Below are 25,766 nucleotides of genomic sequence, written 5' to 3'. Positions count from 1 at the left end.
GCTGGCGAGGTCAACACAGCAGGAGTGCCCATCCTGGGCAGCCAGGGACTCCGTCCCCGTGATGATCTGTAGGGGTGCCTGTGGGAGTGGGGCTTTGGAGAGAAGACCCAGGGATGAAGGGGAAGCCGATGGGCGGTCCCTCTTACAGGAATCAAGACTACGGACCTCATGGATTCTTCTCCTAGGAAGAAGGAGGGATGTGCCCCAACCCCTGCACATGTAAAGGTCTCTCAGTCATATCTGACTTTTTGTGACCCCATGGACTGTACGGTCCATGAAATTCTTCAGGCCAGAATACTGCAGGGGGTAGCCTTTCCCTTCTCCAGGGGATCTTCCCAACCCAAGGATTGAACCTAGGTCTCCCTCACTGCAGACAGGTTCTTTACCAGCTGAGCCACAAAGGGAAGCCCAAGAATACTGGAGTGGGTAACCTTTCCCTTCTCCAGGGGCTCTTCCCAACCCAGGAATTGAATCAGGGTCTCCTGCATTGCAGGCGGATTCTTTACCAACTGACATGTGAGGGAAGCCTGCCCTACATGTGTAATGCTGGAAGACGTTCTCCAAGGGCTCTGCCGGAAGATGCTCTCCAAGGAGACACCCCATTCTTCTTCCTTCAACAAGGACTGGCTTCTCTGGGAGCTGCTCCTTTGAACCCTTGTCCCACCTGAAAACCTGACTCACAAACCACCCCACATCCCCATTCCCCCAGCCTGTGGACCCAACCCTGGAGCCAAAGTTTGAGCCCAAATCCCTTACCCACAGCATCAAGGGGAAATGAGACATCTGCTTTTGGACCCAAGTGTCATCTTTAAAACGTCCCTAACTAGGCTCTGAGGAAGAGCCCCCAAAATTTAAAATCCTACTCCCTTAAAGGCTCTCATCATCTCATCATCTTGAGTTTTCACTCAAGAAGAGGAACCACAGGATGTGTGTCAGGCACCAGGGGTGCAATGTCGAAGGCCCCAGAGGCCACAGGCTGAGGACCCGGTGATCTTGACCACCTGTGTGCAGGTTTGGAGGATACAGGTGTCGAGTTGGATTTTGAAAGAGGTAAGGCTGAGACAGACAAGCAACAGTAGCAGAGGATTATGATTAAATGCTCTGTCTAAAGCTGGTTGATTGTCAAGGTCACCAAGAAAAAGCAAGGTATAAGAAACCCACAGGCAAGAGGTACCCAAGGAGACGTGACGACCAAACGTCACGTGATGTCCTAGAGCAGAAGGACACTGAGTAAAAGTCAAGAAAATCTGGGTCAATTATTGACTGAAGTCATATAATAATTCATTCATAATAATAATGCATCAACATTGGTCCCTTAAATATAGCAAGTGCACCAAACTCACGTACATGGTTGGGCTTCCCAGGCGGCACAATGGTAAAGAATCCATCTGCCAGTGCAGGAAAGGCAAGAGATGCAGGTTCAGTCCCTGGATGGGGAAGATCCCCTGAAGGAGGACCTGGCAACCCACTCCAGTATTCTTAACTGGGAAATTCAGGACAAAGGAGCCGGTCAGGCTACAGTCCCCCGGGGCCACAAAGAGTCGGACATGACTGAAGCAACTTGTCACACATGCATATGCGTGGAAGATCTTAGCTCCCCGACCAGGGATTGAACCATACCCCCTGCAGTGGAGGGCGAAGTCTTAACCACTGGACCACCAGGGAAGACCCACTCCTCCAATTGCCTCCAAATGCCCAAAGCCCTGGGCACTATAGAGGGAAAAGAAGAAAATGGTGCTGTTGCGGGCTGGCAGTTGGAAGACAAAGGAGGAGCCAATGTTTGGAAGTACTCTGAGCAGCTACCCAAGTGCCAACTTCCACCCTGAACTTGAAATAACCAAGGGCTTCCTTAGTCATGGTGACTCCTCTAAAACATCCCTTTCCTGGTGAGCCTGCATTTCCCATCCTTGCTGAGTTCACATCTGAGCAGGCACTTTTCTTCCCGGCTACAGATGACCGCTCATGACCAAATTGAAAAATATTAATTCTCTCTGTCTCCTGCCAAAAAGGCTAAAGCAATTACAGGCCCTGATATGAAACACAGATGTTAATACATTTGGAAAAACAGACTCCTATAGACAAGCAGAGGTCCAAGTATGAAGTGCTTTTGGAATTAAAGCACCGGGATCAAGTTATACAGCCAGCCCCCAATACTGAAGCCCATTCTTCCAAAATTCATTCCAGCATAGGGAACCCGGGGCCAGGGCACACAGGCTGACATGTCCCCTACTTGCAAACAAGAACCAACACACCCTTGGGTACCCACTGGCACACAAACTCAAAATAATATAATTATAATCATCACAGGGAAACTTCCCTGGGATCGAAAAGTATTATAATTATGGGCAATTTTCACTTTTTGGAAATTGGGCTCAGATGCTGAAGAAAGATTGTAAGAGAGGTGTTCTCGGGTTTCAGTTCTGGAAGAGAGAACGCACTGGAAGGTTTGCGAGGATGGACGAGCCCAAGGCTGGAGGCTCGGGAAGTGAGAGAGGGACGCCAGCAGGTACCTGTTTCACATAGCCTTGTGCCAGCCGCTGCACCTGGTGCTAAAACTCCTCGTGAAAGACGCTGCTACCATTAGTCCATTCAGGAAGCCCACAGCTAGGAGGCTAGATCCCTCTAGCTCCATTCATGCTTATGTGTCTTGCTGAGCACCTACTGTATGCCAGGTTCCAAGCACAAAAGATGGAACAGTGAGCAAAGCACACCAGATGCCTGTCCTCATGGAGAGTTCGTCCCTGGCTCTGCTCTTGGGCCACCACGATGGTCTCCACACTCCCACTCAGATCTTGACTGAGGCCCAGTGAGGCTCATGGGGGCTCACGAGCCGCCCAAGGCCATGCGGATCCCAAGCCCCTGGTCGTCACTGACTGTCCAGACAGCATCTCGGAGACAAGCAGGGCAGCTCTTTTGTCCTCTCGGCCTCAGTTTCCTTGTGCAGAAAATGTTTCCCTCCCATTACCCAATTCCTAGGATTGCCTGAAGAGAAAGGGATGTGTGTATCCACCAGCCAAGGAGGAAAACCAGATATGATCAGGGACAGATACAAACGTCCTTTCCTTAATCCCTAACCTGCTTCTGTGCCTCAGTTCCCCTGCCTGCAAAACGGGGAGAATGGTGGTACCTCCCTCGAGGGCTTGGGATGGGAGGACAGTGACAGCACACTGAGAGCTCTGAGCAATCAGCTTTGTCATCGTCACCGTCGGCCAAAGACAGACAACTCTTCCCTCAGTTCTGAGAGGTGTTAGCCAAACCAGAGCGTGCAGATTACATCTCGAATTCAGAAGACATCGGCCAAACGAACAAGATGTAAAGAAGCAGCCCTTTCTAAGAGGTGGGTCTGCAAGGGGCTGCCTCATGGGACACTTGATCACCTTTACCTTCGCATTCATTAAGCATTCAATCCATGCAGTGACAGGAACAGGGCAGAGAAGCAACTCCTTATAAAGGTTCCTCAGCATCTCTATCTGTAATCTCCTCTCCCAGAAAGGTGTCTCAGCTGCCACCTGCTCACTCTGGGGAATCCCACACCAGCAAAGCATCATCCTGGGAGAGGAGGCAGGGCAGGAGTCTCCACCCACACTGAATGGATGACAGGATTCCCACAAGGTCCCTCAGATCCTCAAAGAAGCAGGAAAGAACAGGGAACAAGTCCACTCTGGGGATACTCGGACTTGTTACATCAGAATTCTCCTGGGGGCGGGGGGGGGGGGGGCGGTGGAGGATGTCGGGGGGAGGGGGTGGACCTAGCACATGAAATTTTACTTGATGCCTGGTTTTGAATTCCACGTTTAGTGTGTGGCCTTGGGAAGGTCATCTGACCTCTCTGTGCCCCAGTGACCCCATCCACAAAATGGGAGAATAAGATGCCTTGAGGATGTCGTGAGGACTTAAAAGAGGGTGCAGGCAACTTGGAAGCACTCGACACAAAGAATTTGCCACCACTGACTTGTGTCTTCCCCTGTGAAGCCAGTTTGGGGATGAGTTAAAAAGGAAATGGAAGACACAAAGGTTTTAAAAGGCATCAAGGCCCACATGTGCCCTAGACCACACGACAGAGGGCCAACAGACAAGTGGTCCCGGGCTGCAGAGCAAGGCAGGCCAACTGCGATTGACCAGCACAACTTCAGCCGGACCCAGCTTGGTGTCCACTCAGCAGGGGGACCGCTGGATGCAGGTTTTTTCCAGCGCAATCCCTTTAGGCACATGAGTAGACTCCGAGGGCCCCTGGGTCCTGCTGAAGCTGCTCTATGCAGGGATTCAGAGGGGGGCCTGGAGAAAGGCGGCCAGGAGTGCCTGGGTGCCCTGGACCAGGCCACCGTCCCGACTTTCTAGGACATTCCAGCCATGCCTGGATAGCCAGTGCTCCCTCTTTGCCCTCTGGGGAGCTGAACCAGCAACTCCCAAGAAAATAGCTCAAAACCAGAGCTCACGCCCTGGGGCGGAGGTGCTGTGGTGCGAGGTGAGAGCCAGGAGACGCAGAACCAGGCACGTAGGCCCTTCTGTGGGAGCAAGAAAACTTCAGGAGCTCCTGGAAGCCTCTGCAACCAGCGCCTGACAGGACTTCTCCACTCAGCCTGCCCCTGCCCCACACCACTGAGCTGTCAGTCAGAGCCTAGGCCACACTCGGGCTCAGTCCTATGGGAGGGAGACAGTCTTCGCTGAGAGACCAAGCCAAGAGGACACGTCTGGGGGCCTGAGTCTCTCCCGCTTGCTCTCCTGGGCATGTGTGATGGCCCACAGAGGAGGGAGAAGAGACAGCTCAGACAGCTGTCCTCAGCTTGGGCTACACAGTGAACCACCTGAGAGTTTAAAAAATCCTGACGCCCAGATGCACCCCAAACCCCACTGGAGCCAGAGTCAGGTTATGGCTATTGCTATTGTGCATACTCAGTACACGACTGAGTATGCACATACTGTGCGACCCCATGAACAGGGCTCCTCTCTCCATGGAATTTTCCAGGCAAAAACACTGGATTGAGTTGCCATTTCCTCCTCCAGGGGATCTTCCTGACCCAGGGATCGAATCTGCATCTCCTGCATCGGTAGGCAGATTCTTTACCACTGAGCCGCCTGGGAGGCCTGGTTATGCAGGTGATTCTAATGAATAGCCAAGAGTCAGGACCACAGCCGGGAACTTGGAGTCACCCTGTTTGAGCCTCTTTCCTCCAGGGTGGCTGCTGTGACCAAGAATGCAAGCCCTGAAATCCAAAAGACCTGAGGCTGAGTCCCAGGTCTGCCCTGTTGGAGCTGTGGGGGCTCAGGTAAATAACCTCCCCTCTCTAAACCAGTCGCTACACCTGGGAAATGGGGATATCAAGTCTCTGCAGGGTCATCTCCAAGGTCCTCAATGAAGGTGAAGTGCCCTGCAATGCGACCGTGTCCCTCTGTCCACTGCTCACAGTGACTGAAGTCAGATAAGAAGCAGTCTCCTTACCAAGTCCTGACAGGACAGACTTGGGAAGGGTCTGATGACCCGCTGCCCTGGGGCTGCCCCGGGGCATGGAGACTGCAGTGTTCAGCCCAACGCCCACCCCCATCCCCCAAACAGTGGGACGTCCTCTCCCCCAGCAGTTCCTCTCCCAGTTCTGTGCATCGCTTCCCCTGCGAGCTTGTCAGACACACAGAAGCTCAGACTGCACCCCAGCCATCTGACTTGGAACCTGCATTTTCACCGTGTCCCTCTGAGGTCACCCTCCTGGCAGCCAAAGTCCCTGAGACACACCGAGGGACATTTTTTATCCAGCTGCCAGTTTCATCTTGACTTTGGCAGTGACGGAGTCCCCATGAGGGGATTCTGCTGGCCGGCTGCCCCTATGGTGTCTCACTGACCAGCTGCATCTCCTGCAGGTGGGGCAGCGCTGCGGGGACAAAGCGTGGACCCACAAGGAGAGGGGAGGGGAAGGGGGAGGCTGGAAAACGTCCAAGTTCCACAAATGAAACCTGTGAGCTTTCGGGACCAACACCTTCACCCTGAGTTGGAACCAAAGCTAGAGCCAAAAGGGAAAGAAGTGGGACCAGCTCCTGAAAGCTGAGCCCCACTGCCCAGCCCCTGGTCCAGGGTTCAGAAAAGGAGGGGAAGACTCTAATCCCTTAGCACCTCCCGCCACACCTCTTCCCCAGCAAGGCCACTGAAGCCAAGGCCACCTTCCCCAGACCTGCTTCTCTGCCCCCACTCCCCCCACAGCAGGCCAAGGGCGGCCCCAACACGCTTCTCCAGCTGCAAGCTGAGCCCGAGGGCCATGGAAGGCCTCCAGCTCGGCTCATTATCGGAATTTAATCTGGATTCCAAGAGATCAAGAGGACTCTGTGGAAAGTGGCTGCCACAGGGGGAGAGATGCTGAGGCCGACCCAAAGCCGGCTAATCCCCAGCACCCCGAGGGCTTTCCTGGAGCTCAGGCAGAGCCTCGCCAGATGTCCCAGCTCCAAGCTCCGCGCAGCTGGGCGGTCTGTGTCAGGGAGGCCACGACTCCCTTAGCAGAGGGAGCAGGCAGCTACATGGTGAGGCGGCGGGCGGTGGGAACAGGGCTTCTCTCAGGGTCAGATCAGTCAAAGGCCTTCAGCTTGAAGAGGATGCACGACCCAGGTTGGGGAAAAGCAAACGAGGGCTCCACCTCCAAGCAAGCTCAGGCCTTCATCCCCATCAGATACTGCAGAGTTACGGGATTTAGCATAGAGGGAAAAGGCAGTCCCACCCCCAAAACCCAGAGGCCTTCGCTTTCCTAAGCAGGTCTCTGCATTCCTGGCAATGAAGGTGATGACGGTAGTGGTGATGGTGGTGAGGATGGTAGCAGTGGTGAGGATGGTGATGGTGGTGAAGATGGTAGTGGTGATGATGGTGATAATGGTAGTGGTGATGATGGTGAAGATGATGAGGGTGGTGAGGATGGTGATGGTGGTGAGGATGGTAGTGGTGATGGTGGTGAGGATGGTAGTGGTGGTGGTGGTGAGGATTATGAAGGTGGTGAGGATGGTGATGGTGGTGAGGATGGTAGTGGTGATGATGGTGAAGATGATGAGGGTGGTGAGGATGGTAGTGGTGATGATGGTGAAGATGATAAGGGTGGTGAGGATTATGAAGGTGGTGAGGATGGTGATGGTGATGATGGTGAAGATGATGAGGATGGTGATGATGGTGAGGATGGTAGTGGTGAAGGTGGTGAGGATGGTAGTGGTGATGATGGTGAAGATGATGAGGGTGGTGAGGATGGTGATGGTGGTGAGGGCGGTAGTGGTGAAGGTGGTGAGGGTGGTAGTGGTGATGGTGGTGAGGATGGTGACTGTGATGGTGATGCTTCTAATATCTGTTAAACCTTCACTGAGCACTTACTATGTTCAGAGTAAATTTGTCAGCTCCCTTTATCCTCACCACAACCCTGGGAGGTAGGTTGTTATTATCCCCATTGTACAGAGGAGGAAGCTGAGCCTCTGAGGGGTTACTACTTCCCAAGGCCACGCTGAGACAGAGTGTCAGGATTCGAAATCTATACTCTGGTTGTTGTTTTTTGTTTGTTTGGCCATGCCTTGCAGCATGCAGGATCTTAGTTCCCCAATCAGGGCTGGAACCCATGCTGCCTGCAGTGGAAGCACAGTCTTAACGACTGGACTGCCAGGGAAGTCCCAAATCTACACTTTAAAGAGCTGGGCTTTCCCACCTGGGGAATTAGGTCATAGAATTGTTTTGATTCTGGATTCAAAAACAAAACCCACCCAGAAAAAAAATCAATAATTTTTTGGAAAACAATTTTTAACCTTTTATCTTTTGGAGAATGAGGGCCTTGCTTCTTTCTTTCAAGTACTATGGATAAGAAGTTTGGAAGTCCAAAGCAAGCAGCCCCTCCTGCCCACTGGCTGCCTCTGTCCACTCCCTGCTCTACATTATACTTTGTACCCGCTGCATCATCCTATGTTCCCTCCTCTGTTTGAATGTCACCTCCTTGAGGGGCAGGGACTGGGGCCAGTCACATCCACCACTGCCCAACACATAGCAGGTGCTCAAACACTTGCTGATAGGGAGCTCGGTCTCCCAGCAAAGCCCAAAGGCCTCTGAGGCAGGAACCCAGAGCTGGGCTGAGCATCCCCAGAGATGGCCTATGGCTAAGCTGCTCATCAAGATGACCTGCCACGCTGGCCACAGAGTCACTGACAGCTGTCCTGCCCATTCCTCTTCCAACCACAGGAACTCAGGCCTTCTCTCTTTCCTGGGCCTCCGGATTCACCCCACAGATCTCAGGCAGGGGTGAGGAGGTGACCACTTCAAACTACGACAGAACCAGGTGCCCATGAAGACAGCAGGTTGACATAGGCAGAAAGACGAGGAGCTTCCAGCAACCACTATGGAAGCCAAAGGCTTGTGTTTCATCTAAGCGAGGACCTGGTGGCCCGCCCCACCCTGGCATCATTGCCTCCTTCTGTCCTTCCAACAACCCACGTTTGCTTGTCTCCACCTCAGGACGGTGGCCCCCACAGTTCCCTGAGACACCCTTTCCTCACCCCATTTCAGATCCTTCTAGTCATTCAAATATCCCCAGCTCAACAAGCCGTCTAGGAACACCAATTGCCTTATCAGGCCAGTGGGTCTACTTATTTGCTAACTTGTTGACTGCCCATCTTCTTCACCCCATTACGGATGGAACTGTATCTCCTACAAACATACACACCAGTCCTACCGCAGGACCTCTGATTGGGACCTTCTTTGGAATTAGGGTCTTTATGAATGTAATTAGGTAAGAAATGAAGCCATGCTGGAGCAGGGCAGCCCCTCAGCCAAGATGACTGGTCTCTTTATCAGAGAGGGAGAGGCACACAGAGGGCACGCAGAGCCATGTGACAACAAGACCAGAGCAGCGCAGCTGAGAGCCAGGGATGCAGTCAACAGCCAACCTCTTCCAAAAGCTGGAAGAGGAAGGAAGGATCCGTCCCTGCAGATGTTAGAGGGAGCACGGCCCTGCTGCCACCCGGAGTTCAGACTTCCGGCCCCCAGCTCTGTGAGAGAGCACATTTCTATTGTTCCCAGCCACCCCATGTGTGGCGCTTTGTGAGGGCATTTAAAAATGCCCAAAGGGGACTTCCCTGGTGGTCCAGTGGGTAAGACTTTGTCTTCCAATGCAGAGGGTGATAGTTCAGTCCCTGCTCTGGGACTTAAGATCCCACATGACTCATGGCCCAAACAAAACAAAACATAAAACAGAAGCAATATTGTAACAAGTTCAATAAAGACTTAAAAAAATATATACCACCATCCACATTAAAAAAAATAATAATAAAAAATAAAAAATTGCCCAGCTTTGAGACAAGGTAGGTCCCTGCCCCCATGAGCTGGGCTGGTTTATCCCAGTGGTTTAATAGCGGTGGTTGAACAAGCGAGTGGCTGGGCTCCCATGGATCTCTCCAAATGCAGTGGTCTCTGTGTCCTGCGGGGGAAGCTCGTGCCCACCCTCCCCGTCTCACCATCACTGAGTCTCTGTTGCTCTTCCCAGCACGTGGATCGGAGGGAGCAAGCACCGCAGGTGCTTGGGGTGCTAGTTGGGGTGCTCCTCAAGTCAGGGGCAGTGTCTGAGGATGCTCCAGTCCTGAAACAAGCTCTACCCACATCAGCAGCATCCCAGCTGACCCCAACGACCCGGCCAGGGAGGGGGAGCACATTCCTGCCTGTAGATCTTGGAGGAAGAGCCACCCAGGCGACACCAATCAACCCTTTCAGTCCTGCTCAGCCAAACCCAGTTGGGGCAGCCACATTCCTGAGGTTAAACCTCTTGATGGAGGTTTCCAAGGCAGGTTTGGGGAGCCTGCCAGAAAGCCCAGAGCATGAGCTGGGCTCGAGGTTTACACAAATGGACTGATAGAGTTCCATTAACCAATAGCCTCTGGGTACCTGCCTTGCCCCAGTACATCAGCCTTCACTAAGGAAAAAAAAAAAAAAAAAAGTCAAACACATGCTCTTATTCAAGAGCCCCAGAGGCTTTGTGAGAGTACAGAGCAAACACATGTCACCCTTGGGGAATGAGCTCAATGCTTCTTGTTGTAATTGGGTCTAGGAGCCGGGGTCCGGCCTGCCAGGGTTAACTGGGGCCTCTGAGGGCCTTCAGCAAGGTTTGGAGGTGACTGCCAAGGCTATTGTGGCCTGCCTGGAACCACACCCACATTCCCTCCCTGCTGGAAGGGTCTGTCATCCTCTCCAGCAGGGAGGCAGTACAGGAAAGTGCAGACAAATGGGGATAAAATGCAGATATAGTCCACACTGAGATGCCATTTGTCACCCATCAGACAGACTGACAAAGATCAGAATGGTTTGATAAGACCATGTTCGGGAGTCCATAGGGCCACAGGCTTTCTCTGTGTGGCTGGCGGAGTATAAACTGACATAACCTCCAAAGAGAACAGTTCAGCCAAATCTATCAGAGTTACTGACATGTGGGCCCTCGACCCCACAATTCTGTTTCTTGAACTGTATCTGACTGATAGGCAAGTGTCGGCCACATAGGCCACGCTGTTTATAATTCATAAAAATTGAGAGCTCAGCATGTGCGTACAGGCAATTGGCTAAATATCTTCTAGCACAACCTGCATGATGGGAGATGTATGGTGATGATAAGAACAAGGATACCCCTGGGTAGTGGTGTGAAAGGATTGACAAGTTTCACTGTCAAGATCATCAAGGTTTAGTGATAGATGTAGGTGCAGGAGACACTGCATGATGAGATACCATTTGTAAAAATATTTAAATGCACAAATATACTTGCTGATTTGAAAGAACTCAAGAAACTGGGGTCAGAGACAGTTAACTAAGGCAAAACACTGGAAACACTCAAGAAAAACTTGGTTTTCTAGTATTTAAGATGACCCCCCAAGTGAGAGTGCTTGCCAAGTCAAATGTGCTAACAGGTTCCCTTTCCCACTGAAGAGGCCAGGGCAGTCCAGCAGAAGGGAGACACCCACACTGTCTTCCTTCCATTAGTTATGATGAATGGTAGGGAGGGAGAGGTCTGACATCCCAAGATGTCCAAACACTCAGCCACCGGGTAGCACGACCTAGGTCGGGTCCACCTCCGGACTTCAGAATGTCCCTGTTAGGGGAATGTTCCAGCTCATTCTCTTAGCCTTCTCACCCCTTGGAGGACTTTGAAACAAAACTAAAAGGTCTCAAGAAATTAAAGTCTTTCAACAGAAGCTTCCGGTTCCTGACCTCAAGATTCTTGGAAGGCTAAGAGTTCTCTGCCTGTTTATTTTTCATTTGTGGATTTTTATCCCCTAAACATTTCATTACAAACAGCCACTTTCATTGGTGGCCTTATATCACGTGTTGGGTTTCAGTGATGCGTGGGAGATAGGCAGACTGTCAAATATGCTTCTTCCTCTTCTTCATCCCCCTAAAGACACACTGACCCAGACGATCCATAAATATCTGTAGGGGGCCACACAACCCCAGGCTCCCCTGGCTGTCCCTATTCCTAATACAACTTGCTGATGGTGATAGTTTTAAGAAATGGTGACATACACCATTGTTGCTGTTTAGTCACTAAGTCGTGTCCGATTCTTTGTAATCCCATAGACTGTAGCCCGCCAGGCTCCTCTGTCCATGGGATTTCCCAGGCAAGAACACTGGAGTGGGTTGCCATTTCCTTCTCCAGGGGATCTTCCTGACCCACAGACTGAACCCACGTCTCCTGCATTGGCAGGTGGATTCTTTACCACTGAGCTACCAGGGATGCCCAACCTACACCATACACTTTCTCTAAAAAAGATACATAGCCTGGCATGTGTTTGGTGCTCCCCCAGTCAATCCTAAAGGAAATCAATCCTGAATATTCATTGGAAGAACTGATGCTGAAACTCTAATACTTTGGCCACCTGATGTGAAGAGTCGACTCATTAGAAAAGACCTTGATGCTGGGAGAGATCAAGGGCAGAAGGAGAAGGGGGCAAGAGAGGACAAGATGGTTGGATGGCATCACCAACTCAACGGATATAAGTTTGAGCAATCTCCAGGAGATAGTAAAGGACAGAGAAGCCTGATGTGCTGCAGGCCATGGAGTCGCAAAGAGTCGGACACAATTGAGCGATTGAACAACAGCAAGAATAACATGGGAAGCAGCCACGACAGCCCGTGCCTCGTCTCAGGAGGAGCTCAGGACCCCGCCCAGGCCCCGGGATGGTACCCACCTGCCCAAGTGCTCTTGCAACACCTGGTAGACACTGATCCGGAATGTCTCATTGTGGAAGTGTTCCCGGATGTAGTCCTTGTAAATGCGGAACTCAGCTGCAGTCACGGCCTCCCCTTCTGGGATCTTGGAGAGATCAAACCGGAACTCCCGGTGGTGGTAGCGTGGGTGGAAGAACTCTTTGTCATGTTCCACTGGGAAAGGAAGGAAACACACATGGGCACCAAGAGCTCATTAGTGACTGGGTTTCACTCTCCAGCTCAGAGTCCAAGCATCATGCCTATGCTTAATACAGACCTGCCCGTAACCGGCAACCCCCGGTGATGACTGCCTGTTCCACGCCAGACCAAGCTGAGAATGGGGGTGTGGACCCCCAGTTTTCAAATGAAGACAGCTGAAGAACCCAGAAGTATAATAATATGTTTGCCCATCATGTGCTCTGTGATGGGTCTCACACTGAGTACTCTTGGCCATCACATGATAGAACATGGAGGCAGGATTTAGCCCCATTTTACAGATGAGGAAACTGAGGCTCAAGGAGGCCAGGTAACTTGCCCAAGGTCACAAGTTAGGTGAGTAGCTGAAGTCTGAAACCCACACTCTTAACCTTTATACTCCCAGGAGCCAGGTGGCCTGAGTCCAAGTATCAGTTGTGCCTATTGAGATCTTAACCAAGTTACTTGACCACTGTGTGTGCCCCTTCCTCCAGGGTTAACACTGGCCTTTTCTCATAGGGAAGATCACAGAAGGCAGCATTTAGGACAGAGCCAGGCAAATGGAAAATAACTGCGTTTGTCGTAGTTACAGAGCCTCTCAAATGAGCTTTGAGAGAAACAATAACCATAAAAGAAATAAAATGTATATGCAAGTATTTACATAGTTCAGTTATGATAGCATTATTTGAAAAAAAATTACAATAGATCAAATGGAAAAGAAATGCTTGAATAAGCATGATATTAACACAGGTACAATCACTAAAATCACAGGCAATGAAGGAAGAAAACATAGACATACAATCACAAATACAGTTTGCTGCAGCAGGTGTATACATTTTTTTAATGTGCAAAACAAAACATATTTTAACTGCTAAGACAGTTAAGATACCAGGGTTTTAAGACTTCTTTTTTAAAAAGATAAATGAATAAAATGTCCAGCTAAACTTCTTTAGGATCCTAGGGATGACTTTGTAAGAGAATTTCTTTCATCAATTATTTTAAGATAATGAGAGGCATGAACCATGACATTATTCTATTCTTCCTGAAACCCACAGAATCTGGTGATTTATCAAAGTCAGAATAGTCATTTCTTAAAAGAAGAGCAGTGACTAATTCAAAGTTCAAACCAAATCCCAAATCTTATCTTCTCAAGCTTTCCATTTTATATAGAAACCACTCCACAGTGTGAAATCTATACAATATCAACCTCAGGGATCAAGACAGTTTAACAGTCACCACTAAACTGTTAGGGAGGGAGAAACTGTTAGGAAGAAAATTGTACTTTTAGGGAGAAAATTGTGTCTTCACACTCTGTTGTTAAATCACTGTAGTTGATGACCCAAGACTTGAGTTAAAATAAATGTCCAGAGTTGCTATGTCCCTGAGTCCATTGAGAAAAGCTACCTAAGGAAACCCAGAACCTAGGAATCCAGTTTTTTTTTTCTCCCACAGCCCCTTGTATTCCAAAACACCACTGACTCAGAGAGCTCACACACGCGAACATACAACTTTCACCTTCAAAAGATTAAAAGGATCCAAAACCCTGAGACCAAAAGATAAATCCAAAGAAAGTGGATTATGGAAAAACCATCCTGACAGTAGCCAGCCTCATGATGGTCTCCAAAGCCAATTAATTATACTGTCCTTTGATAAAAGCCTGAAATAATTACCCCAAAATTGACCCTGGGAGGGGAAATTCTGAGCTGGCAGGTGTCAATAAAGGGTAGAAGAAAAGGAGGCCCCTCAGCTGGGTGTCTCCTCTCTCGACCCTCTGCCATGTCAGCCAAGACCTCTGCCCCACATTCAGGTCAAGCCTGATCCCCAAGCATCACTTAGGAATGTCTTGCCTCCTCTCAGCATTTGGGGTTCCTCCTCTCAGCATCTGGGGTGCCTCCTCTTAGCATCTGGGGTGCCTCCTCTTAGCATCTGGGGTTTCTCCTCCCATTTACAGTCACACAAAACATACAAGTGTGCCCCTCACTAAATTAGTGTCCTCTGCACAAGTGGATTATGATAACCAAATGCAGCTCATGTTGCTGACTTGCAGAGGGCAGCAAACATTTACAGGGTACCTAAGTGGAAGTATTCAGAATAGAACTATATTTAACACACTAAAAATTAGGGGTATGCACACCCTGATATACACATACTATGGGCTTCCCTGGTGCTCTAAAGAACCCATCTGCAATGTGGGAGACCTGGGTTTGATCCCTGGATCGAGAAGATCCCCTGGAGGAGGGCATGGCAACCCACTCCAGTATTCTTGCCTGGAGAATCCCATGGACAGAGGAGCCTGGTGGCCTACAGTCCATGGGGTCACAAAAAGTCAGGCACAACTGAGCGACCAAGCACACCAATACATCGTCAATACATAAGCACACCAATACAATATGCATTGTCAATACATAATAATACACAAAGATAAACAGATACCATGCATCCTTATGGGGCTTCCCTCATAGCTCAGATGGTAAAGAATCCACCTGCAATGCAGGAGACCCTGGTTTGATCCCTGGGTCAGGAAGATCCACTGAAGAAGGGATAGGATGTGTAGACATCCTTATACACACGAGAAAAAATATAGAAGATACAGTATTTCTCCTGCTCCCTAGAGGATCATTTCGTGATGGGACACAGCTCGCTGTGATGTCACCAGAAGGTGCCACATCCACACCATCTCTTTCTCTTGGAGAGCCTCATCATGGCTCTTCCATTCAAGCCACATGCTCCCAAGGGAGCCACCATCTTGTCCCATGACCCCCTTCTCCAGAGTTGGGGGATGGAAGAGAACGAGCCCTTCACTGGGCCAAACACAGGATTTCTTTATTTACTGGTACCTGGTGGGAAAGAGTCCTGTTTGTTTTCTCTGCCTTAAACTCTAAGGATGCAATGTCCTGGGCAGACACTCATCAACACTGCCCCACAGAGAAAGCTGGTTTGTGAGAAAGAAGATTCTGGACGGGGAGGACAGAGATCAGAATTGAGGGGGACGCCTTCCAGGTTCAATCCCCTGGCCTGGTGGTCCCCACGCTTCCTGAAGTTCAGGGTTTCAGTCCTTCTAATTTGTGAGCCCATGAAGATCCTTCCAACAGGACCCTTGTAAATTAATTAGAGTCAGGTGGCTGTCCTTTGCAACCAAGGCAGTTCTGAGCAAAACAACCAAGCCCAACTATATACAGTATAGCTTTAGTCACTCAGTCATGTCCGACTCCTTGTGACCCCATGGACTGGAGGCCCCCAGACTCCTCTGTCCATGGGATTCTCCAGGCAAGAATACTGGAGTGGGTTGCCATTTCCTCCTCCAGGGGATCTTCCTGACCCAGGGATCCAACCAGGGTCTCCTGCATTGCAGGCAGATTCTTTACCATCTGAGCCACCCACAATACCTGCCCAATTATATACACAGCTGGAAATGGACGGGCAAGAAACATGTCCAAGTAATAGCAGGGGTGTCCAGGTGGCCATCCACTGTGAAAGCTGCTTTCTTCAGACGTGGATAATGTACAAGCACAAGCTGACCCCCTGACCAGCTCTGGTGCCAGGGGCAGTAACTGTCTCGATCCTGAACCTCCACTGTCCTGCACAGCCTGACGCCTAGTAGGGCTCCATTAGTCTACTGGATTCAATATATTGATCTTCGTGTAATTCCCTGCTAGTCTTAGTCAACAATTTTTAAAAATAGCATGCATGCAGTAAAGCACACAGGCCCTAAGTGTTCATGAAGTTCTGTGAATTTTCTCGACACAAACGCCCCCAGAGCACAACACAGCACATTTACAACTAGCACCAAAGACACCCCCGCAGGGCCCCTCCCTAATACCAGACCCTCATTTGTCCCCAAAGGCGACTGCCATGCAAACATCCGACAGCACAGACTCACTTTGCCCACTTGGGGTTTCCCCACCTGCATCTGCATCCTTCGATCAACCGTGTGTGCCCCCCACCTGCTTTGTGGCTGCGTGGAGCAGCAAGTCACTCAATCAGCTGCTGTACTGGATGTCACTGTATGGACAGGCCACAGCTGACTTTTCTACAGGCATCTGGGTAGTTTACACTTTGGGACCATCACAATTGGAGCCAGGATGAATATTCTTGCTTTTTGGTGAACACAGTTCTATGGGGTAAACATCTTGAAGCAGGACTGGGAATGCACAGAAATCAAAGATTGGTCAAAGGTAAGCATTTTGAAGAAAGGGGCATGGAGAAGGGCTGCCGAGCGCTAGCCTGGAGTGCCTGGTGGCCAGTAATGCCAGCAGTGGATGTAACTTGGAGGAAGAACCCCACAGGTGAAGCAGGAAGGAAGAAAACGCCTGTGGAGGCAGACAGGTTAAACTCGAGGTGACCTGCAGGAAATCCAAGTGGGAAAGTTGACTGGAGGTTTGAAAGTCCAGTTGGGGACTACTGAATTGCTTTTATGGATCACATTTTGTGGGAGAAAGGCACATACAAGAGAAAAATGTAGTGGCCTCGGACCACTTATTGCATGAGAGATGGAGAACACAGCCATGGGAAGAACTCAGTCCAGGGAAAGAAGCAGGACTAGAGATAGGCAAGATAAGATGACCAGCCTGTGGCTAGACTCAGATAACAGGGGCAGGGTGACCATTCATGGGATTTGGTCATCAGCTGCTCAGAGACCCCAGGCAATGGTCATGGTCAAGACAGCCATGCAGAAAAGGCAAAAAGACTGTGGCCAGCTGCACATGAGAGACATTTGCATCATGGAGCGGGGTTGGGGGGCGGGTGGGGACGGTCCGCCCATACAAGGCTGCCTCCATTCCCTCCTTGAGCAGCTCTCCCCACCAGGGCTAGGAAGACTTGATAAACAGTAGTAATCAAGTTAATGGCCCAGCTGTTCCCTCCAAAAACTTCACGGTTTTTAGAAAAAGCTGAGTTAACTTTCCGGACTATGCGATCCTCTCACTGTTCCCTAAGATGCCGCTCATCTATGAGAGGGGACCCAGAACTGTACAAGCAAAGGGATACTTTCCAAGTAAAAACTGCAAGTCTAGCATCAGAAGTCTGCTCCTCGCGCAGGAGCTCAGTCTGGACCACAGAGCTCCAGTTATGGGCCGGGGGCAGACCCTTGAACCTCTTTCAAAAGGCTCTGAGAACCAGCAGAACCAAAGTCCACAATATAACCAGAAACTAGAGCTGAGTTTTCAAAGACCCCTGACGGCTTAGGATCCCCTGGCCCAGTATCCCTACCCCCGAACCCAATTTCACTCTGATGCTTTCAACCCCATCATCTCCTTCCTGTCCTAGGGGGATGTGATCCATTCCAAAGACTCTGGCACACGCCAGCTTCACTGGAGCTGATGTTACCATGGCTGCTGTCACCAGGGATTTACAGCCCTGCAGCTTCAAGGATGTGAAATTTGATGATGGCTCTTCATTCATTCCAAGATGTGCACGGCAAGATTAAGGAGCTTGAAAAAGCCGCCAGAGGCATACCATAAATCGGGAGCCCTAGAGAAGTGAACAGGCATAGCAATGAACATTACAGGAGAATGCTCTCTTAATAACATGAGCATTGATACACTCTGCTGCTCTTACACAAGAAGAGAGGAGAGGGTCCTAAACACAGTGAAAAGCAATATCGCGTAGAAGTCTAAAATGATAAACACTGCCACAAAAATATTTTGATGTCTCCTCGCCGCCCCCCACCCCGACTGTATTCATTCTACAAGAATTTCTTGACTGCCCAATATGAGGGAGAGAGCCCTGATGACCTGCTAGAGGGGAGAAACTGATAAAAGCTCACTTGGATTGTAACTCTGACACCCACACAAACCCCAAGCTAGGTAAAAGCCATCATTTTAAAATTTTTATTTTTAATCATGGTAAAAATGCAGGACTTCCCCTGTGGCTCAGCAGTAAAGAATCCATCTGCAACACAGGAGATACAGGAGACATCGGTTCCATCCCTGGGTCAGGAAGATTCCCCCCAGAGGAGGAAACGGCAACCCACTCCAGTATGCTTGCCTGAGGAATCCCATGGACGGAGCAGCCTAGTGGGCTACAGTCTACGGGCCACAGAGTAGGACACAACTCAGTGATTGAGCACTCTTGCAGGCACCAACAACACACAAGGGTTCTAATGTTTCCACATTCTCTCACCAACACTTATTTTCTGATGATCTGTTTCAATAGTAGCTGTCTTAATGATGGGAGGTGATGTTCACCAATATAAAAGCCCTCCCACTGGCCTGAATGCAACATCACGTGTCACACATACACATTTCCTCAAATTCTTATAAAACCCCTGCTCAGAAGTGAGCACATGCATCGTGTCCATTTTACAGATGAGGACGCTGAGGCTCAGAGTGGTAATGTTGCTTGCCTATGGCCACAGAGCTGGTCTGAATACTTCCCCACTCAGCCACACTCTCTCCCTCATGCCAGGAAACACTGCCACCCTCTTAGCCGAGGAGACGATAAAAAAAAAAAAAAGACACCCCTGGGACTCCCCTGGCAGTCCAGTGGTTAAGAATCCGAGCTTCCGTTGCAGGGAGCGCAAGTTCGATCTTTGGTTGGGAAACTGAGATCCTTCATGCTGCACAGTATGACTAAAAAATTAAAATTAAGAAAAAAGACCTCCCTGAAGTATACCTCAAGCTCTCAACACACATGACATGATCACAACAGTAATCTCCTTAAAAGCTAAATTCAGAGTGAAGACTGCATCCTGCTCAGGTCCCTCTTTGTAAATCTCGCTCTTGCCAGAGTCACCCCAAGGGAGGCTAACAGCTTGAAGGTAGGGGAGCATTAACCCGTCTCCCCATCATCCCTCCCCAGCCCCCCAAATCAGGGGGTGGGCCCCGCCTGGCAGAGGGCACACAAGCAGCATTGTCTCCCCTGAACTGCCTCTTCAACTCTCGAACTTTCCACCAAATGCTTCGGCTGCCGATAGGACCACCTGGAGCCCCAGCGCCGGGCGCTCCAAGAGGGTCTTCAGAGACACTGCCTCCTTGTTAGATGCCGGGGGCTGCATCCCAGGATGGGGGCCGCGGAGGCGAGCCCACTGGCGGCCAGGCTTTTTGTCATAAGCGTGGCAGCCGCACAGATGTGGGGTGGGGGTGGGGCAGGGAATTACTGTACCGCAAGATTAAACACTCCGGTGTCAACATGTGTGCAGTGTTGCTCGAACAATGTTATCATTGTGAATTGAATGGACCAAAGGGTTTAGGGGATGGGGTGGAGAGAAGGAGAAAAGATGGGTTTAATTATCTCTAGGGCTGAAGCCAGTTGTTTGCCTAAAAAGCCCCAGACGCTGGTAGAGCTGCAGAGAAAAAAGGGCTATAAGCTTCCATCGACCTTTCCACTGTAAGCTAAGGCAGACACCCTTCACCCCATCTCCCCAGGGGAGAACCCACCCCCAGGGATCTCTAGGTCTCCACTCCCTCTCCATCCTTGTCTAATTGAAAATGAAGGGAAAGAATGGAAACTAGTTACTATTTCGACTAAACTAGTGATTCTCAGCCTGGGGCAATTTTGTCCTACCCTTACCTTCCCCGAGGGCTATTGGGCAATGAATGCCTGCATTCTTCCCCCCATTCATCCCCTGTAACAATTTAGGGAGTGTGTGCTACTGGCAGCTGAAGGTAGTGGCCAGGGACATTGCTAAGCATCCTCTGAACTACAGGGGATGGCCCAGCCCCAACTGCCAACCAGACGGAGTTGAGAATCCAGGAACTAACAGACACACAAGCCTCATGAAGTCTTGGCTTCAGTCCCAACTGGGCCCTCATCTGTCTAGGTGGAACCTCAGGCTCAGTGGGCCTCAGTTCTTCCCTCTGTAACAAAGGAAACAATTTAATTGTTCTGAAGTTCCCTTTCACTTCTGTTGTGTGTAAGTGTGTGTCAGTTACTCAGTCTAGTCCCACTCTTTGCAACCCCATGGACTGTAGCCCACCAGGCTCCTCTGTCCATGGAGTTCTCCAGGCAAGAATACTGGAGTGGGTTGCCATTCCCTTCTCCAGGGGATCTTCCCAACCAGGGGACTGAACCCAGGTCTCCCACATTGCATGCAGTCTTTACCCTCTGAGCCACCAGGAAAATCTTCACTTCTACTAGGTTGTACCATAAAGAGTTGGGAAATTTCTATCAATTTTGACCTATATGTGGTTCAACCTAAACTTGAATTCTACACCTTCACTGTTCAGTATGGTAGCCACTAATGACGTGTATATACTGGGCACTTGCAATGTGGCTGATGTGGCAGTGTTTACATTTCTTTCAGAGTAGTTGGTTTAAATTGAAACAGCCCCGTGTGCCCAGGGGCACACATACTGGACAGCAGATACAGAAAAGTTCAGTCATGGTGGAACTTTCAATTGGATAGCATGGTTCTGTGGCATCAATGAGCTGGCTTCTGATAGCAGCATGACAATATAGAGCTTATCACTAATAAGGGTCAAATACATGTTCTCAGAGATACACCAGAGGTTGCTCCTTAGAAAGTTCCCAGGGTGAGAGATTGCATGGAAGTAGGGAGAACTTGGGCTTCCCCCGTGGCTCAGCAGGAAAGAATCTGCCTGCAATGCAGGAGATGCAAGAGATGAGGGTTCCATTATTGGGTCAGAAAGACACCCCTGGAGAAGGGCATGGCAACCCACTCCAGCATTTTTGCCTGGAGGATCCCATGGACAGTGGAGCCTGGAGGGCTACAGTCCATAGACTCGCAAAGAGTCAAATATGACTGAGGCAACTTAGCACACATGCACGAGGGAACTTAATTCCACAGCTGTGGGAGAGGCCTGGAGTGGACACAGATGGGTCCCAGGATCTCAGTTCTGTCTGAAAAACAGGCATGATGACCCCTGCCCTGGTCACAGGGCCACCTGGGAGCTTGTCACTTGGTGAGTGACTTCAGGCTGGATAATCATCAGACCCACCAAGTTCAGGGCACGGGGGCAGGGGCACGGCACCGAGATCCCCTCCCCTCCACCGTTCACCCTCTCCGAACACCTCCTCCCCTCCCATCCTGTTCATTTCCCTCTTAGGAATTCATGCTCTGTATTTGTGATTGATTGGCCTGTTGACCTGTTTATTAACTGTCTTCTAGCTTTTAATTCCTAGAGCAAGACCTGGGAGAGGGCACAGGGCATACGAGGCTTGAACGTGGAGCCAGGATGGGGTTTGAATCCAGGCTCTGTCACCCATGGGGCACTTGGGCAAGTTACTCTTCATCTGTCAAATGCGAGGATGAGGAGAGTAACCCTGACTTCACTAGGTTGGCATAGGATTAAAACAGACCACGGATCCTCAAGCTTCAGTGTGTTCCAGAAACACCGGGGAGCTTGTTAAAACACAGACTGCTGGACCGACTCCCAGTCTTTCGAACATGGGAGATCTGGGGTGGGGCCCAAGAACCTGCATTTCTAACAGGCTCTCAGGAGATGCTGATGGTGCCGGTCCAAGGAACCCACTTTGAGAACCTCTAGAATAGAGATCGCCTGAGGAGTCCTCAGAGCATAGGAAAGTCTTGAACGATGTTAACTGTGACGATCTTGCTGTTCGCTGTTCCAACCACCACACTCACTTGTCTGACACTTGGCAAGTTCTCAAGTATCTTAGTGAACAAGTTTTTTTTAAAAAGATGTTTATTTGCTGGGCTGGATCTTAGTTGCAGCACACATCTTTGATCTTTAGTTGTAGCATGTGGGTTCGTTTCCTGACCAGGGATTAAACCCGGGTCCCCTGCATTGGGAGCATAGAGTCTTAGCCACTGGACCACCAGGGAAGTCCTTTTAGTGAACAATCTTTGGAAATTTTCCCCCTGGGCTCCCTTGTGTCCTCAGTCACTCAGTCATCGTCAGTCGCTCAGTCATGTTTGACTCTTTGCAACGCCAGGCATTGTAGGCTGCCAGGCTCCTCTGTCTATGTGATTTCCCAGACAAGAATAGTGGAGTGGGTTGCTGTTTCCTTCTCCAGGGGATCTTTCCCACCCAGGGATTGAACCCGTGTCTCCTGCGTCTCCTGCATTGGCAGGCAGACTCTTTACCACTAAGCCACCAGGGAAGCTGGGCTCCCTTAGGAGGGCAGAAAAGCCCCTTGTGGCCTTGCTCAGCTGGAGAAGCAGCAGAGAATTTGGGCTGAGATGGGGCCTGACAGCTTGAGTTCAGACTTGGGCTCTGCCAGCGGTGACTTGGGACCTGTGAACCCATCTCCAGGAGGCTTAGCTTCCCCTTCAATAAGATGGGGACACAAAGAGGCCCCCAGTTATGGGGCCGTGGTGAGAATGCAAGGAGACAGAGGCCAGCAATCATGGGACACGGCAGGGACATATGCCAGACTAGAGCAGGCCCCAGGAGTGGCTGGGGCGGGAGAGGCACCACGGGAGCCCGCGCCCCCCTCCTCCAGGACAGGAGGGTGCCTGCCCAGACCTTCCCCCAAAGCAGCCAGAGACTCCTGGGTCAGCTGGGCAGGCACAGCTGGTTTAAGGTATTTTAGAGGCAAATCAAATCAAATGAGAATTTATAATCCTTCCTGAGGTCTGGGTTCCATCAACCTAAACTCATTAGGCCTGAGCAGTGCAGGTGCAGCTAAGGAAGAGATTGTTCTGCGTTTCCTTCATGCTGGGCTCCCATCTCCCTTTCAAAATAAGAGTCTTCTCTAAACCCCCACATACTTGGAGCAAAACTCTCATTATCGAGGCATCTGCTTCCATTTCTGCAAATAGGACAATCAAGAGATGTGCAGAAGCCAGTCCAGGGGACCAGCAGGCAGAGTCTGGCAGGAACCAGCAAACCAAAACCCTCATTTAGAGGACTTCCCTGGTGGTCCAGTGGTTAAGACTTCACCTTCCCGTGTAGGGGTTATGAGTTCGATCCCTGGTCAGGGAGCTAAGCTCCCACGTGCCTCATAGCCAGAAAACCAAAACATAAAAAACAGAAACAATATTGTAACAAATTCAATAAAGACTTTAAAAATGGTTCACATTTTTTTAAATCTTAAAAAAAAAAAGACCATTCATTTCATGCTCACATTTTAACAAACTAAACTTGCCTTCCCAAGCTGAACTATCAAAACATCCTGAAAACTGCATTGCTGTCCCTTGAAACTATTTCTGGTAAGTGAGGGAGAATCAGAGATCAAACCAAACAATGGTTCTGAAATTACAGTGTGAGTCCTTTGTTGAATGTACCTGCAAACAGATTTCCAATGTGAGTGTCCAGTTTACATGAATCAGGTCTGAATAGGGGTTATCTTTCCAACTCATTGGGAATGATTAATAGGATTGAAGAAGTATGACAGGGCTTCCCTGGTGGCTCAGAGGGTAAAGAATCTGCCTGCAATGCAGGAGATCTGGGTTTGATCCCTGGGTCAGGAAGATCCCCTGGAGAAGGGAATGGCAACCCACTCCAGTCCCACAAACACAGGAGCCTGACAGGCTACAGTCTATGGGATCACAAAAAGTCAGACAAGACTGACTACTGTGCAATCAAATGGATAAAGATTTAAAACAGGCTAAACTAGTCTATGGCACTAGAGCATAGGGCAGCAGCTGCCCATGAGTGAGGGTGCCACAGGGCTTCTGGCAGATAGTCACGCTGTTTCTTGCATCTGGGCATTGGTACTCAGAAACCTGAGTGTCTGAAAGTGTCTCACTTTGTGAAAATTCCTAACTCTTTTAGATCTGTGCACTTCTGTACACATGTTTGGAGAAGGCAATGGCACCCCACTCCAGTACTCTTGCCTGGATAATCCCATGGAAGGAGGAGCCTGGTGGGCTGCAGCCCATGGGGTCAAAAAGAGTCGGACACGACTGAGCGACTTCACTTTCACTTTCACTTTCATGCACTGGAGAAGGCAATGGCGACACACTCCAGTACTCTTGCCTGGAGAATCCCAGGGACCGCGGGGCCTGGTGGGCTGCCGTCTATGAGGTCGCACAGGGTCGGACACGACTGAAGCGACTTAGCAGCAGCAGCAGCAGTACACATGTTACACTTCAATAAAATTTTGTCAATAATATGTATCAGCTGGCTACATCCATCTCCAGTTCTACTCAAGAAATATTTGTCACCATAGTTCCCCTAAATTAAGACGTTGTGATTAATTTCATACCAACTCTTTGGGGAAAAGATACTAACATGTTTATCAATTTTTTTTAATTTGGCTGTGCCAAGTCTTAGTTGCAGCTCAGGATCTTTAGTTGTGGCATTTGAACTCTTAGTTGCAGCATGTGGAATCTAGTTTCCTGACCAGGGATTGAATCTAGGCTCCCTGCATTGGAAGCATGGAGTCTCAGCCACTGGACCACCAGGGAACCCCCCACCTTTATCAATTTCAAGACTTCTTGGCTTCAGAAGCATCAAAGAAATGGAAGATTTTACCAAAGCAAATAATTGGGAAATGCTTGTGTGCCATCCTACTGCCCTGATCTGTGACCCTACGACAGCAAAGCTGTTTATTCACTTGTTCTAAACCCATCCTCGAAGCCTGAGGTGCAGCTCAGGATCAAGATTAAGTAACTGGACTCCCAAATTCACTTTGTGGGCCAGCTGATGCTTCTCTGTGCTCAGTTTTCTAGTCTCCAAAATAGGGGGGATAGTCATAGCCCCCACCTGAAATGGCTCTTATGGGAATTAAATAAGCAATATAGGCCAAGAGGATAAAGGGTGCTTAGCACCGTTGACAAATGTTAGCTACTAAGATTATTATTAATTTTATGACTAAGCAATAATTGGATAGTATACACGCCTCCAACTCCCCAATCCGGCCACAAAGGGCCAAAGGCTAACTCTCAGAAACTTTATTTATGTAGCATGGTCTACCTTCTAGACCCGACTGATTCATGAGTGAACATGTAATTCAAGCTGTCTAAGAGTCCCTAACCAGGAATTTTAGTTGGGTGCAGTAGCTCAATTGAGTCCTCAGGAACTCAAGTTTCTTCTATCTTTTTGCCCTGCCATTGTCTGCATGTTGATGTCCTTAGGCTTGTTGCCTAAGGGTCACAATATGGCTGCCGTGGCTCCAAACATCCCATCTTCACAGGACCACATTCAAGGTAAGAAAAGGAAAAAAAGGATAGAGTGTTCTCTTTGTTTATCTGTCACTCACCAGGAAGCAACATATTTTTCAAAACCACCTCCCACCCCTTTCTACTCCCAGCAGATTTCCTCTTGTATCTCACTGGTTAGACCAGCATCTCATGGCCATTCCAACCCATGAGGGAAGCTGGTAAGGCAAATATGTGGCTAGCCAGAGAGCCATAAATACAAGTTGGTGTGGGTGGCATCTTTCTCCCAGTAGGCAGGGTAGCAGAGGAATACAGTGAGGTCACAGGGAAGCTATTGAGTGCAGAGATGATGGACATAGAGTGAATAACCCCTGGACTCTATAAGGACCTGTTGCTGTTATGTCCTTTCCAAAGTCTTGT

General features: G+C 49.7%; 1 protein-coding gene across 1 annotated transcript in view; it reads right to left on the bottom strand.

Annotated features, from left to right (window-relative positions):
* Positions 1 to 25,766, bottom strand: part of BMP7 (bone morphogenetic protein 7) — an 83,933-nt gene that overhangs the window by 38,008 nt on the left and 20,159 nt on the right. Inside the window, exon 2 of the mRNA XM_020905216.2 lies at positions 12,166 to 12,358. Coding sequence (XP_020760875.1) covers positions 12,166 to 12,358 — 193 coding nt within the window. The remainder of the gene's footprint in view (positions 1 to 12,165; positions 12,359 to 25,766) is intronic.

This window comes from Odocoileus virginianus, chromosome 9 (assembly GCF_023699985.2).
Source record: "Odocoileus virginianus isolate 20LAN1187 ecotype Illinois chromosome 9, Ovbor_1.2, whole genome shotgun sequence".
Lineage (NCBI taxonomy): Eukaryota > Metazoa > Chordata > Mammalia > Artiodactyla > Cervidae > Odocoileus > Odocoileus virginianus.
Note: the sequence above shows the minus strand (reverse complement) of the source record. Positions and strands in the feature narration are given on the sequence as shown.